The 16,788-nt window shown below is 32.4% G+C and overlaps 1 protein-coding gene across 1 annotated transcript; it reads left to right on the top strand.

The window, feature by feature from the left end:
- Window positions 1-13,804: 13,804 nt before the first annotated feature.
- LOC112289763 (putative glycosyltransferase At5g03795) lies at window positions 13,805-16,165 on the top strand. The gene is made up of 3 exons (XM_090248375.1): window positions 13,805-13,930; window positions 14,390-14,447; window positions 14,551-16,165. The coding sequence occupies exons 1-3, from the start codon at window positions 13,805-13,807 to the stop codon at window positions 15,687-15,689; spliced, it is 1,323 nt and encodes a 440-aa protein (XP_090104501.1). The 3' UTR covers window positions 15,690-16,165.
- The last annotated feature ends 623 nt before the right edge of the window (window positions 16,166-16,788 follow it).

The raw sequence follows: 16,788 nt of genomic DNA, 5'->3' as shown, positions 1-16,788 counted from the left end.
AATTATCTGGGACAAATATCACTCAAAGAATTATGTATGCAGCCAACTATTTGAGAGATGCAATAGCCATTTGGTTACAACATCAAGTTCAAAGCTATAGATCTCAAGATAGATTTTGTGATTGGAAGAAGTTTGAAATTAAGTTTAAGAATCAATTTTGATCCATTAATGTAGAGAAGATAGCACACAATCAATTGGCAAATCTTACACAACCTAAGTTAGTGCAAAATTATATCTCTTGATTCAAGTCTTTATATCTTTAAATTGACAATATTTTAGAGGCAAAGATGATGGATTGATTTCTATGAGATTTGAAACCGGGGTCAAGTAAGAGATGGAACTGAAAGATCTACAAATATTTAAAGACATAATTAGGATTATAAAGAGGGTTGATGCTATAGATTTCAAAAATTATGGAGCATGACTCATAGCACAAAGTCCTATGCTCCTATCTAATATTATAGCACAACAACCAATGCCAACAGAGATTGATGCCTTACAAGGATCATTGATACCACAAAGATGATAAATGTTGGTACATAAGGAATTGTGTTTCTATTGTTGGGAGCCAAGCCATCAGATTAAAGGTTATCTAAAATGTCAAAATTTAAGCACCAATAATACAAGGTAGGTTCATAGTCTTAAGACTCACTAAGTCGATAATGAAATAGAACAAGGAAATAAAGCTTTCTAGTAAAGATGCCAAGAATTAGTACTAGAAATAGCTATTGTCTCTCAAAGACAAATGACATGGCCTTGGACAATAATAAAAAGAAGCAATTTCTACATCTAATGGGACTACAAAGAAGATAGCCATATCGAGTGCTTGTTGATTGTGGCACTATAAAAAATTACATCTTGACTAAAATTATCAATTGGCTTCAAATTAAAATTAAGGTAATCAAAGAAAGAAGTATATACCTTGCAGATGATCAAGAAAACATATTGAATAAAACATGTAAAGAAAAAACCTTGAGATTGATTGACACCTACGTCTTAAGAAAGAAATTCAAGGTAATAAAGCTAAGATATGATGTTATCATTAGTATGCTATGGCTAAAGGTGAAAAATAAGTAAGTTGATTGGATAGCAAGGACAATCTCTTTTAAAGATAGTCGACATAAGATGAATCTGTCGACATAATATGTCATCTTATGTCGACTATCTTTAAAAGAGATTGTCCTTGCTATCCAATCAACTTTTTGAATGTCTTTCTAATTCTAATTTGTACTTTTACATCAAGTAAAGAAAAAAAAAATCTATAATTAAAGACTTACTCATAGGAATGATCTTTATGAAGAAGCTAATACAATATAAGCAATCGATATATATGGTGGTTCCAAATCTTGCATTAATGGTAGAAAAGACACCCAAAAAAGTAGAATGGGCAAAGCAAGTCATTCAAGAATATGAAGATGTCTTTCCAACCAACCTACCTAGTGGCATGCTTCTTGATTGAGGTACCTCTTTTCAAATAAAACTATTGCTTAGAGCCAAATCAGCAAGTTAGACAATTTATTGCCTAGCACCAAATGAACTTGAAGTACTATTGTCAAAAATATGAATCGTAAAGAAAGAAAATCTTCAATACACTCTTATATCACTAACAAGAATTAGAAAGTCATTCAAAAGGTGATGTAATATTAAACTAAAATGGCTATTACTAAAAATAAGAAGATTAAAAAGTCTTGAAATAAGACTAAAGATTAGAAAGGTGTTGACAAGAATGAAGAAGGCTTCATTCTTGCCTCGACATATATTTTCTAAGAAAAAGTTACATCGTGATATTCTATAGGACCTCCAACATGTATTGACTTTGTTAGCCACATGTCTTGACTTGCAAGATAAGTTATCTATATATGCACTATATAATTAACTTGTTCCATAAGCTATCAATACGTGGTTAACTTGTTGGTCAAGTTTTTAATCTACAAACATATTTAAAGTCAAAACCACATCTATAAGGCTTCTAGGAAGCTTCTCTAGAAGACTTTATGGAATTAATCTTTATTTATCTACTTTTATCTAATCATATAAGTAACTATTAGGATAATTGTATATGTCCGTGACAGTTGGAGAAGCCATTGGAAAAATTCTTAGAAAAAGACATCATTCAAAAAAGCACATCACTATGAGAATCACCTATACTCTTTATACCTAAGAAAGATGGTAGACTTTAGCTTTGCATTGACTATTGAGGCCTCAAAAAGTAGATTGTTAAAAATGCAAATCCTTTTTCATATATAGATGATCTTTTTGATCAACTTCAAGATGCAACTACCTTTAGTAAATTAAATCTTTGAAATGGCTATTAACAAATACCTTTTGTAAGAAAGAATATAAAAAAATAGCATTTTGTATGCACTATGGATATTTTGAATAGCTTATTTTATCTTTTGATAGTACCAATGTTCCAATTTCTTTCATAGGTCAAATGAACAGATTGTTTTGAGACATTTTAGAGAAGTATGTAATTGTCTTCATTGATGATATCTTCATGTATAGTAAAATCTCTGAGAAGCATAAACAATACCTATGAAAAGTGCTACACCAATTATAAGATAGTCGCTTCTATTGCAATCAATCAAAATGTGAACTTTGAAAGTCAGAAGTCACATTTTTGGAGCATGTAATGTCCTCCAAAGGCATGCACATAGAGCATAATAAGGTAAAAGTAATCGAAGATTGACTAACCTCCAACGATGCTTTAGAAGTCTGTTCATTTTTAGGCCTTATTGAATATTATTGTTATTTTGTTTAGTGATTTTCATACATTATTGTCTCATTAATAAACCTACTGAAGAAGAATGACTCATTTGAATGGAAACTAGAGCAACAAAGCGTCTTTGATAGATCAAAGAAGATACTCATTACTGCTCCAATATTACAATTGTTGTTAGGGACTATATACAAGATAAAGATTCAAGACCAAGAAATGGAGTTATCTTGACATTAGAACAATAACCGGATATAAGACAAGAAAATCCTAATTAGAGTACAAGAAGTGAGTTGTCGAGATTAAGGATCCTCTCAGCCTTGACTTCTATATATTAGGTCATAGAAAGCTTCTTGAAAAGTTGCTATAGGGCTTTGAAATAAATCAAGCCTAAGATCCTTCTTTGGCAACTTCCTAAATCATCTAAAGCGTCTTAGAACCTTCCAAAATCTTCTATGACCTTCTAAAACTTTCTTAAAATCTACTAGAACCTTTTGAAATCTTTTGGAATCTATTAGAATCTTTTAGAAGCTTTTAGAATCTTTTAGGATTTACAAGAATCTTTTTAAAACCTTCTAAAATCTCCTAGAAACTTTTCAAACCTTCTTCAGTTATATGTATGTAACATCACCTCCTCCTTTAGCTTTGAGGTCTTCGAGAAGTAATGTTGTTATAAGTCAGTATATGTATAAGAAGTTGAAGATCTGTTGTATGATATCCATTATATATTCTAATTTTTTTTTATGAGGTAAATGATTCATAGGCTCTTATAGCCATTAATAGTATCTCAAGCCTTTTAATTGTGATCAAGCATAAAATTTCGTATCTTTTTTATGGAATTGTCCTATAAATATTCCTTCTAGGCATCTTTCATAGGCAAGTTCTACTTCAAACATAATTACTAGTAATCTATTACTTGATATCTTTCTACGTCTTTGTATTTCAAGCAACTCTTTATCTTGAAATCATCTCTACAAGCTACTTAGTTGAGATAGTATGACTAGCAAGGTGTCTATCTCTTTACCATCTATATCACATAAAGTAGATAAGACCAAAAAAATATAAACAGACTATGGTTGTGAACTTGAACTAGTGACTTATATTGTTCTAAATATTTGAAAAAACTGCCTCTTCAGAGGGTGCCTCCTCCCCTTCTTTATGAAGCCAAGAATTAAGAATCTTCATGGTGAAGCCATGTTCATTTTATTGTTCTTCATTTTAATGCTTGTGGTTTGGATAGATGTCATTGATGGAACTTTTGAATCTTTATTTGTACATTTACAAGATTTTCAGTTGGTTTCTACATATAATTCTTAATATCATATCTGCACCAATGGACTAGATATTCAAGCTTTCTATATCTTATCCTTGAATTTAATACCTCTTCTACCTCAAATTCAACATGATCATTGATTTCAACCATAGGAGGTGGTGGTTGTCTTTGACTTGGTATATTTGATTCTTTATACATTTCCAAAAGTGATACATGAAAGACTAGATGAATCTTCATGGATGAAGATAATTCCAAGTAATACGTTACATTATTGATTTATTTTTGAATCACAAATGGTCCCAACCTTCAATAGTCTAACTTATCACATAGCTTATTGGTTTTTATATTATGCCAAAGAAGCCATACTTTATCACCAACTTGGAATGGAGGATGTTCCTTTTTTAATTCATTTGCCACTAGCTTATAATTTTGTTGAGCCCTTTCTAGATGAGTCTTCATGGTTGCTTGAAGTTTGGCCATCTTTGTAGAAAACTTCTCTATTGTTAGATTTGTTGACTTTAAAGGCTCTATTATATTCAACTTTGGATGATGATCGTAGTTTGAGTAGAATTACATTTATTTTATAGATGAAAGGATTGTGTTATTATATGCAAACTCTGCCAACAATAAGTAGGAAATCTAATCGTCTTTTTGATAGTTGATGGTATATTTTAAATATTGCTTAAGAATTTAATTGACCCGCTCCGTTTGGCCATTAGTTTGAGGGTAGAAGGTAGAAGAAAGACTAATGCCAATCTTAAAAATCTTAAAGAGTGCCTTCTAAAAGTCCTTATGACAGGTGCTAATGATTCTTTGATCTTGAATAAGTATTATATGATAATATGAATTCCTTAATGTCCTTCCATATTTTAGGCTACCAAAAATTCCAAGGTCTTGTTGAATCCAAAATGTCCAATTGAAAGAAAGTCATGGCATGTTTGAAAAATGCGCAAGTGAGTTAGTCCTTCAAGAATGAACAAACGTTCTTCAAAGAACAAAAAGCTACTTCAATCTTGAATTTAAAAGACTCTTTAAGAAGATTGTTGGCAAGATGCTTGATATTAAGAATAAGAGGGTCCATAGTTGAGGCCTTACAAATCTGATTAAGAAATGATAAATCCACAAGAATTGATACATTGGTTGTTCAAAGATGAAATTGCTCAAGTTTTACGAAGGTTGTCCATTGTTGATCATATACAACCTTATATTTTTTTGGTCCAAAGTAGAAACATCTTGATAATGCATCTAATAGCCTTTGTTGGCTCTTGGATTGATACGTGATACAAAAGTCAAATCATAATAAAGATATACTCTAACATGCTTCGCGACAATTCAAGACTCAGGCTGACATGAAGTATTTATAATTTTTGTAATCTATATATACAATCACTTGATGAGAGACACTGCCATATTGTAACACAACTATATGGTGAAAGATAATAATATGAATCTTATTATAGAAGAGCCAAATTAAAAGATAAAGTAGAAAAATATGGATAAAAGATAGGAAGGTAGTAAAATTTTTAGTAGTAATGCTGCCCTTTTAGAAAAAATAGCTTCTACTTACTTTGTAGGGCCAAAAATAAGGCAAAATAAGATAAATTGGAAAAATAAATAATATAGACATCTTTAGGAGGAAGTTAATAGTAAATTCTAGCAAAAATTATCTAGAAAAAATAGATATTGATACCCGAAGAGGGCTAGTTATCAACCTAAGTCGAAATCAGACCCTAAGGCACAAAACCGAGTACCTATGGCAACTCAAGGGTTCTTTTGCAAATCGAATAGTGGGATTTGATAGAAAATTAGATAAGATTTCTATGAGCATTGGTTCAAGGCAATTTGAAGTTGTTTTGAATTTGTAAGAGCTTTACAAAGTCAAGATTTTTTTTGGATGACTTGGATTTTGTGAAATAAAATAGGATTGATGTTTCTAGTGATTTCAAGAGTTTTGTAACAAATCTGCAAGTAAAATTTTGTGGATTAATGGTCATAGTTGTGCTTAATATGTGTTGTCAATCTTAGCTTGTTCTAATGGTTGAATTGAGGGTTATTGAGGTTTAAGTAAATCAAGGTCTTAGAAAGCAAAATTTTAGGTCCAGTGAGAGTTTTTAAGATTTCTTGCAATCTACTTATTGGATTGGAGTGAAATTTATGTGAGAGGATATTAGACTTGTTTTTCTATGTGTATGAAAATTTTGAAATCAATTGAACAGTGAAATGAAGAGATATTGGCTTTGGGAGATTGTATCAAGGTTAGAGAAGGAGGCCGGTCAATACTTGAGCACGTTTTTGAGATTATCGTCTATTTGGTAATTTCGATCCTTTTCAAATTTTTTGTGCTTATTTTCAACTTAGTTTTTAAGAAGTGAGCAAAATTTGAGTTAAGATCAATAATTCATTCATTAGTTATTGAGGTTTAAATCTGTTATAGAAATTACTATGATTTGATTAGGATTTGATTTAGGGTTAGGATTTGATTAGGACTTGATTTAGGATTAGGATTTGGTTAGGGTTTGATTTAGGATTTAGAATTAGGATTAAGATTTGATTAGGATTCGATTTAGGATTAGAATTTGATTAGTATTTGGTTAGGGTTTGATTTAAGATTAAGATTTGATTTAAGGTTTAGGATTTAGTTTAGGATTTAAGATTTGCTTTAGGATTTGATTTAGGATTAGGATTTGATTGAGATTTGATTTAGGATTTAGGATTTGATTAGGATTTGATTTAAGGTTAGAATTTAGTTAGGATTTGATTTAGGGTTGGTTAGGATTTGATTTAGGATTAAGATTTGGTTAGGGTTTGATTTAAGGTTTAGGATTTGGTTTAGGATTTGGTTTAGGGTTTAAAGTTTGATTAAGATTTGATCAAGATTTGATTTAGGATTTAAGATTTTATTTTAATTTATTTAGGATTTAAGATTTAGTTAGTTTTTAACCTAAAGTTTGAATAAAGTAAGATTTCAACTAAGATTAAATTAAAATTGAATTGAGATGTATTTGAGATATGTTTGTAATCATTTTAATATTTCTTTAAGATTTCTTATTATTTCTTTGGAATTCCTTTGAGGTTTTTCTAAATTTGATTAAAGCTTATTTAGCATTGTTAGTATTCTTTTAGAATTAGGATTTTTTTGTTGCAATTTCTATTCTATCTTCCACAGCCAGGTGCTCAGAGCATCCTCAAGTAAGACTTCACGTATTATGACAAAGCTTTCAAGAAAGTGGCGCCACTCTTAAAAAGAATCCATGATAGCAAGAAACTCTTTATTATGGATTTTGTAGTTGATTTCTGTCGTTGAGAGTTTTCTAAAATGAAATGCAATTAGGTGAAGTTTGCTATCTTTTCTATATTGCGATAAGACTACTTTGAATGTAAAGTCTAAGACATCAATCCCTATAAAATAGGGCTTGTTGAAATCTAGATGTATTAAAATTGGAGCTGTCATGAAAGCATCTTTTAAGCTTTGAAAAGCTTTCTCTGCTTCAAGGCCTCAATCTAACTTGTCTTTGCATGTCAACCGTATAAGTGGAGCTACAATCTTAGAATAATTTTTGATAAAAATCTTGTAGAAGTTTTCAAATTCAAAAAAGTATTGGACATTACATATAATTTTTACCTTAATCTAATTGATGATTGCTTATATCTTCTTTGGATCCATAAAAAGGCCTTTTTTGGAAATAATATATCCAACAAATTCAACTTGAGGTACATAAAATATATACTTCTCTAATTTTGCATATAATCCAATACTTCGTAGCTTTTTCAATACAAGGTAGATATATTTCTTGTAGTCTTCTGGATTCTTAAAAAAAATTATAATATCATCTAAATAGATCACAACAAAGTCATCAAAATACTCATGAAATATGTCATTCATTAACTATTGAAATATGGTTGTTGTATTGATAAGTTCAAAAGATATGACATTGTATTAAAAATGTCTATACCTGATGTCATGGACATACACATCTAAACCAATAATTACCTATATGATTAGATAAAAATATGTTAAAGTAGGTTAATTCTATAATATCTTTGAGAGTAGCTTTTCAGAAGCTTCATAGATGATAATTTGACTTTATAGATGTCTATAATTGACTTTTTAGATTAAAAATGTGGTTAATATAGTAGATTCTAGGAAGCTTCTTGAGAAGTTTTCATTAAGCTTGGGAACAAAGCAAGCCTAAGATCTTTCTTTGGCAACTTCTTAAATCATCTAAAGCCACTTAGAACCTTTCAAGATCTTCTTTGATCTTTTAGAACTTTCTTAGAATCTACTAGAAACTTTTGGAACCTTTTGAAATCTTCTTAAAATCTACTAAAACCTTTTGAAATCTTTTGGAACCTTCTAAGATCTACAAGAACCTTTTAAAAATCTTTTAGAACCTCCTAGAACCTTCTTGAAGCTTCTTCAATTGTATGTCTATGACAATTGTATGATCTCAACCTTCTTTGTACACTTGACATTGATGATTCCAACTTTGCTATTAGAGCAGTCCTTCAATAAGACTTTGATAGAGGCCTTCAATTTATAGTATATAAATTATGCAAGCTCAAAAGGATAGAGTGCAATTACTTTGTATATGATTTAGAGCAATTAGCAATTATATATATGACAAAGGTGTGGCAACACTATCTATTAGAAAAGCCACTAGTTGTTCGGATTAACTATCAACCTTTACTACACGATTTGTATCTAAAAAATATGAAATCACAACATTATTGTTAGAAAGAACAATTGCAGCTTTTTGATATCCAACTTGAGTACAAGTAAGGGCAATTACATACTTTACTAAATAATTTATTGTAGAGACCATGCTTGAGGGCCAAATCAAGAGATAAGATAGAAGTCACTACCATTAGTAGTATCATTTCAAACCTAACTAAAGAGGCAAAGTAAAAAGAAGCTGCAAATTAGGATGCTTATTTTAAGATGATTAGTGATCGACTAAAGATGGATAATATACAGTATCAAGATTAGAGTCTTAGTAATGGCTTGTTCTATTTTAAAAAGTAGATTTATATATCTAATAATGATGTACTCATAATACACATACTTCAAAAGAGACATGATATTCCAATATTTAAATATCTAAAGTAAGAAAAGACTCTAGAACAAATCTCAAGGACATGATTTTGGATAGATTTGGATCCTGATGTTTGAACTTTTGTGTGCTCTTGTGAATCATGCCAATGTAATAAAGTATGCAATGTAGCATCTTCTGGACTATTGCAGCCAATTCCACTATTTATGATACATTGAGAGTAGGTAACTATGGATCTCATTATGTATTTGTTGCACGTGCCTTATAATTACATCGCGATTGCCATCTTTGTAAATAAACTCTCAAAGCAACTTCTTTTGGCTATGGTGTGCTTGAATATTAATGCTCCAATGCTTGCAAAGATCTTCTTCAATACTATCTTTTGTTAGTATGGATTATCTTCTTTCTTCATTTTAGATTTGGATCGATGCTTTACGAAAAGTTTTTGGCAAGTCTTGTTCAAGCTACTATGTACATGACTTACGATGTCTACAACCTTCTATCTCTAAATAAATAGACAAACAAAGCTTATAAATCAAACCTTGGAAGATATGTTGTAGACATTTGTGGTAGTTCATCATAATGATTAGGATGAATATTTGATGCCTTTGGAGTTTACTTACAATGATAGTATTTAAGCAAGTATTGATCATTTATCACTTTTTTTTAATACCAATTTACATTTGATTATGCCAGTAATTCTCCACCGTTCCATCAATACTAACAACTTGATAATATGAGAGTTTATACAATGGCTTACAATGACCTTACAAGAGGCATGATACCACCTCCTTACTATACAAAATTTTCAAAAGAAGTATGCAGATAACTACCAACAATAAAAGACCTTTTGAAAAAAGTGATCAAGTGTTACTCTCTAGTACCAACTTGCTACTTGCTACATCAACCCAAATCCATAAATAAGCATTTCGGTGGCTTGGACCTTTCTACATTTTTGTAGTGATTTTTGATGTCATATATTGCCTCAAACTTCTGCCACATATTTGAGTCCATTGAGTCTTCTAGGTTTCACAACTAAAGGAATTTCATATTGAGCCAAAGTACTTTCTAGATCAACACTAACTACTACTACCATCAGTTGTACTTGATAACTAACAAGAATATGAAGTGGACATCATTTTAGAGCATTGCTACCTTTGTCATAGTAGTAGACGTTTACAACTTTAGTACAAAGTTCTTTAGAAAGGTTACTCCATTTATAATATAATGTGGGAACCTACACAAAACATCACCCATCACTAAGAGATAATTTGGAGATACTATCGAGAGCAAAACAAAGACATTTCACATTAGTAGAGTACGATTAATTGTAACAGGGTATAGATAAGATATTTGTATTGTTGACACATAGAAATAGATAGTTGAAATCATGTTAGAGAAGATATGGAAGTTTTTAGAATTAGAGTTAGATTAGTAGAGTATATAAGATCCACCATAGAACATTCTAAAAAGAGCTTAAGGTAGTTATCTAGGTAGGGCCTAATATAGAACCTTCTAAAAAGAATTTAGGGTAGTTATCTAAGTAGGATCCATTATCTAGGAACATTCTAAAAAGTCTAGGGTGGTAGAACAAAGTATAAATAGGATTGATTATGGCCTTTTGAGCATTTGGTTAGATATAGTTTCAAACCTTTTCTCTTGATAAAATTTGGCTTTGCAACTTTTTGTTCAATTTTGTTATATTCTATTTCCATTTGCTCAATTTTTTGTGTCCTATTTTATTTAATTTTGTTAGTTTTGTTTTGGTCGATTTTATCCTACTCTATAATAAGATTTTATGTTGCTGTAAATTAAAAGGGTCTTATACTCTTGAGATAGACCAGTCTTATTTTAGCTACTAATAAATATTAATGATATCATTAGATTAATAATAATATTTTCATAATAAATCTGATGATGATAGAATGCTGTAATATTAAGAAATTGATAGAATCCAAAAATTAGACACCACACTCAAAATATTATTTCAATACTATTCCAAATTAGATTAGTCATAGCCCCATAATTATTTAATTGATTCTTTTCAACTTGGACTTATTTGATAGCTATAAAAGAGTATTTCATTTTCTATACAAATCATGTGTCATTATTTATTACAATTCATCCATAATACACCATTCTCTCCAAAATATGTCAACATTGAAATAATTTTTTGAATCATTGTATAATAAGTTGTCACTATTTCATAATTTTGGATAAAAAAAAATATTTATATTTATAGTAATAGTTCAATTTTATAAGTTATACAAAAGAAAGGCACTCATATTTGTAAGAGGTAGGACATCTCTTGATAACTTCAAAGATTAGATTTGTTGTTGGCCAAGTAAAGTTGTAAGAGACTATGGTATAAGAAAGTATATATTTTTTACAAATAAGCTAAAGAGACTAGATAATAATCAAATAATATCAAGTTTTAGCAATGAGATAATGATAATGAATGAGATTCATAATTTAAAATACTTTATATCAAATCTTGATGGAAAAACTATGTATAGTCAAATATAGAGACTACCTCATCTTGTCAGAAACTATAAGATACTCCTTTTGAGTGCAACTCCTATCATAGATAAGGTTGAAGAAATTCTATCTATACTTAATCTAATACTTGATAGTGATCATTAATTCAATATATCATTTTTTCCTATTGAAGATGAATTTAAAAGAAGTATAATAGATAGGATATCATATTTAAATAACAATCATCATATGACAAAGATTATAGAAGGAATAACTTTGAGAGATTATTCAGTCAAGGTTATTCCATCTTATATGAAAAAATATCAATTTAAAGCATACAAAAAGATAGATGTCAACAACCTTAATGACAATGTATATAGAAACTCTATATATTACTCTTTAATAGCATTTTGAAAAAAAACATATGATATTGAGGTATTTGCAAAGATTGTATGGATTAAGCAAGATAATAAGATAAAGTATATACTTAATACAAAATTAATGCAATAATTAATAAAAAATAACTTACACTTGTACTCTTGCAAGTACTTAAAGATATTAGATATGATCAAAAGTAAGAAAGACATACTAATATTTTTATTTTTTAAGGAAGTTAGATGAAATGGATTAATTATGATGAGTTGTATATTTGAATTTTTTAAATATAGATTATATAATAGTGACTATATTGATGAGATTAATAAGGATATGCAATACATATTATTTATAAAAGATACTATTGCTTGTCCTAATTTAAAAAAGATATTAGATGGATTTAGATTTCCAAAGAATAAGTACAAAGAATATATTAAGATATTACTTGGTAGTAGAATTAGTAGAAAAAGTGTGAGCTTAGCCAATATAAGATAGATTTATATTCTTACTTTTCATTAAAATAAATTAAAAATAGTACAAGCAATTGAAAGAGTAACAAAAAGCCAATCACATGATTTCCTAAAGATAGAGGAAAAATCAATACATGTCTACAAACATGTGGCTTTAGTAATTAATGCTAATAAGTATGTTCCATCTATAAGTATAGATATGTATAAGTACTTAATCTCAAAGAAAAAGTCCAAGTATATAAAAGATGTAAAAAACATGATAAGAAATTATTGTATTGATTACTATCTAAATGTCAATACTATGATGGTAAAGAATAGGTTTGGTGAAGATATATCAACATATCTTTTATAGTATCATGATGATATAGAAGCTTTTATATGAGATTTTATTACTAAATTAATAGAGAGTCCTTCAATAAATACCATAAGTACATTGCTAAATGTTAAAAAAAACATAATAAAGGTTGTAATTGGAAAAGATAACTCTTGATAGTAGAGCAAACATTAAAGAGTCAAGAGGTATGGTATACTTAGATTCTACTATTATTTCTAATTGAGACACACATCTATCAAGCTTCAAACAAAGCACTAATACTCAATAATACTCATGTTAGAACTTTATAAGACTAATACGAGTGTTAATAACTTTATAAGAGCATTATATAAAAACAAGAGAGATCTCATATATGTTGTGTAATCAATGACAATGCCATTGATACAAAAGGTACATTTGCTCAAATCAAGGATATTGAGTAGTAATGAGATTATTAGTTTATTCTTTGAGAATTCTTTTGATTATATTAATGGCTTATAAAACATCAGAAGATAATTACTAGTATGCTTTATCTTCTGAGTCTTTCAAGGTGTGTATGAAAGCAAAGGTATTAGATGGTACTTGGACAACAGTAGATGCAGAAGTTGAGCTTAATATAATACAAAGGATAATATCGAAATCAAAACGTTCTGGATAGATGATGGAAACAAAGCATAAGATATATACAATATTCTCTAATGGAGATAATAGATTTAGGATAAGTAACTCTTTGTCTGAGAACAAAGAAAGTTAGCTTAAAGATCTAAGAAGTATTAATAGAGGTAGATGTATAGATTCACATGACGGACCTATGATGATGGATATACTGTTGTACCTGCTTACACATGAGACTAAGAACGCAAGCATTGTGGATACTATAGGATCTACCTTTTCTAGACAAGATGATTCTCAAAAAGACACACTATGAAAGTGCTCATGAACTCAAAGTATGATAGTATGCTATTACTTCCTTACAACACAAAGCAGAAGTTCTACACTTGGATGATTACCAGGACTGAAAGGGAGCTTGCGGATGTTATGATTAAGTTCCTAGTAGAGAATGATATGTGCATAGTCAACTGATAAATATTATTACCTTATAGTGTCTACTCTCAGCATCAGTCGATCATGGCTTCAAAAAGAAGAGTCATGTATGATCTGAATCCTCTAAACATAGTGTTCACGCCCGTAACAGATGCATTCCAAGCTTCTGGATCAAAAGGAAAGTCTGCAGTCTCATCCAGTGGAAAGAGAGTTGGTATATATATATATATATATATATCGAGACTTTGGTGTTCCATCGGTTAAAAGAAGCCGCTGGTGCTCGGCGCCTCGAAGTCCACCGCTGATGTCCCTGTTGCTGGGATCTATTATTGCTGCATGCATCGGAAGTTAAGCAGGATGTTTCTAGGGCATTTTCACCTCGTGAGCGATCGTGCTTGGACGTTTAACGGAATCTAATACATATTATACAATCGCTGGAAGTACACGAGATCGAGAGAAAAAGGAGGGGGATACTCATTGAACTGATAGAGAGAATTGAATTTCGGAGGTTGTAGATTTGTTTGCTTTGTTACCGTTGCCTTCCCTGATGTCCCCTATTGGTTGCTCGACCGATATTTTTCTCCTCATACAATGACCCCTTTCATTCAGTATATTGCGTTTTAGCCATTGCGAGAATATGCCCATCGATGGGTACCGTTGTGCATCTAGATCACTCAAGCTGGGACTGAAAGAAATCGGCGATCTTTAGCAGATTGCCGAAGGAAAGGTTGATTGGGCAGATTACAAGGATCGTTAGATTTGGATAGTCATGGGCTTACTCTCCAGAAACATTTTGGTGTAATCTATTGTGGTTTACTTCTTAATTTCAGCGGTGACCTTTGAGGTCAAGGCATCTGGAGGGTTGCACTTCTATCTCTCTGTCACATTCTCCAGCTCAGGTATCATTCAAGATGGTTCTTCCGGGTCATTGCTTTCACACGAGAGGGTTCTTGCATCTGCAGAATCGGAGGACAAGGTGGAAGAATTGGCAGAAATAGGAGCCATGGTCAGCACCCCTGATCCAGTTTCAGTTTGGGACATGGCGGAGCCAGATTTTCTTGCCCTACATCGGAGCCTCCCAAAGCTTTATCACTCGCCAGAAGTCTTCACGCTTAGCTATGAAGAGATGTGGATACAGTTACAGATTTGGGTGTATCCTTCCCAAGCAGGAAACACAAGTTACGAGCACAAATTCGATGGCCGTAAGGATGTGATGGAGGAGCTAAGTAGCACCGCCGACTTATTCAGCCGACTTCTTTTACGTAGCAAATTTAGCACTGAACTTCCTCAAAAAGCCCAACTTTTTCTTCTGCCATTTTCGATTGACGCTTTAAGGGTAGATCTCGGTCCCTCCCGAATTTCTGACCATCTTCGACGTTACGTCCAGAATGTGAGAACCAGCTACCCCTACTGGAATTTGTCTCTTGGAGCGAACCACTTCTATCTCTCTAGTCAAGCTTTCGAAAACAATAACAAGCACCGTAACGTTCTAGAACTAGAGAAAAATTCTATCCAAGCGGCTTGTGCACCTCTTCGGCAAAATCAAAACTTTTACCCTCACAAAGACTTTATCTTTCCACGATATAAACCCATCACGCAGACGGAATTTTATGCTGCGCTCGAGGGGAGAACGAGCCGCACAGTTCTCGCTTACTTTGGCGGGACTCTCGCAGACACTCCGGCCCTGGTGTTCATCCTCGACGCATGGAAATCAGACCCAGACTTCGAAGTGGAAGTTGATCCTTCCCCGCATCGCATATCCGTCTACAGACAACTCGCGAGGAGCAAATTCTGTGTGAACGTCCCATCTCGCGACACCTTCGACTTTGTAGACGCTATCCGCTTCGGTTGCGTGCTGGTTCTGCTTTCCAAGTCCGTGTTCCTTGACTTGCCATTTCAGGGATTTCTGGACTGGCGTCAGTTTGCGGTAATCCTGAGCATGGAAGATCTTCCAAACCTGAAGCAATAATTGACCCGCATTTCATCTGAGAATTATAGGGAGATGCAGTACCTCGGTCATGAGGCTAGGAAACACTTGGAGTGGAACAACCCTCCCGTCCCTTACGACGCTTTCTACATGACGTTGCTGGAGCTGTGGGAGCGCAGGCACAGCATCAAGTGTGGCCGTCGAAACTTGAACAGCGCCACTGCGGTTTCATGATGCGGGAGAAGTTACTAGCGAATTGTTCGCCAATCGTGCTCATTAGTAACCATCTCAAACCCACATTCAGGTCCATGCATTCGCTCGTATGATTTTCTGGCTCAGCCAAGGATCGCAACGATGGATGCCAGTGCTGTGTAGACCGTGTCACTTGACCACTCCGAATATGATTCCAAGGAAACAAGGCCTTCACGAGCTGATTCATAACATTGAATCACCGCAAGTCGCTGGTGAAAACTGTTACCTAGAGACCAAACATCGCTGCATACCTGATGGAATCAACCTTACAGTGTGTGAGTTTCAGAAAATCAGATGTAGACTGGCATCATTTAGCTCATTTAGTTCACATGCTGCATATATTAGCCCTATTTCCACTTGATCTATAGAGCCTAGTGCATCATCGGAAGAAGTGGAATTTATGATGTATGGTCTCGTCGTGAGGCTGGCTCCCGGGTGACTGACGATCACTGGGACTATCAAATCAGAGCAGCGTTCGGCGCAGCCTTCCTTACGGAGAACAAAAGTTTTTCCTTTTGTGATTAGTTCATTTCATGAGAGTAGTTGAAGCAGTGTTGTGGCTGGGCAAGCCTCACGGAAGCATTGTGTGGCAACAATCAGCACTGTGAAGATTGGCGTTTGAACAGCGTAATAAAAGAATGTATGTTTACATTCTGCTGTGCTATTTGGAAATATCGGTAGAAATCTCTAACCTTGTGGGCAACTTTCATTCTCTATAGCAAAAGCAATGAACACAAATTCAACATGGTATTTCTTTGGTGGTAGTAGTTGCCTTTTGCAAATACCAAAACCGTGGATTATCTAATGTATGTATACAAGGGGGTTTGCAATATGAGTTAGGTTCAACCAAACTTAGCAAATAAGAGCATAATTTATTTTTGAGGGCAAA

The sequence above is a fragment of the Physcomitrium patens genome, chromosome 1, assembly GCF_059467195.1.
Source record: "Physcomitrium patens ecotype Gransden chromosome 1, ASM5946719v1, whole genome shotgun sequence".
Taxonomy (NCBI): Eukaryota; Viridiplantae; Streptophyta; class Bryopsida; order Funariales; family Funariaceae; genus Physcomitrium; species Physcomitrium patens.
This window is presented reverse-complemented; position numbering and strand designations above follow the sequence as displayed.

Coding starts and splice junctions, on each gene's coding strand:
- LOC112289763 (XM_090248375.1), top strand. CDS start 13,805: ATGGCTTCAAAAAGAAGAGTCATGTATGATCTGAATCCTCTAAACATA. Junction 13,931..14,389: donor TCTCATCCAGTGGAAAGAGA/GTTGGTATATAT, acceptor TTGTGCATCTAG/ATCACTCAAGCTGGGACTGA. Junction 14,448..14,550: donor AGCAGATTGCCGAAGGAAAG/GTTGATTGGGCA, acceptor TCTTAATTTCAG/CGGTGACCTTTGAGGTCAAG.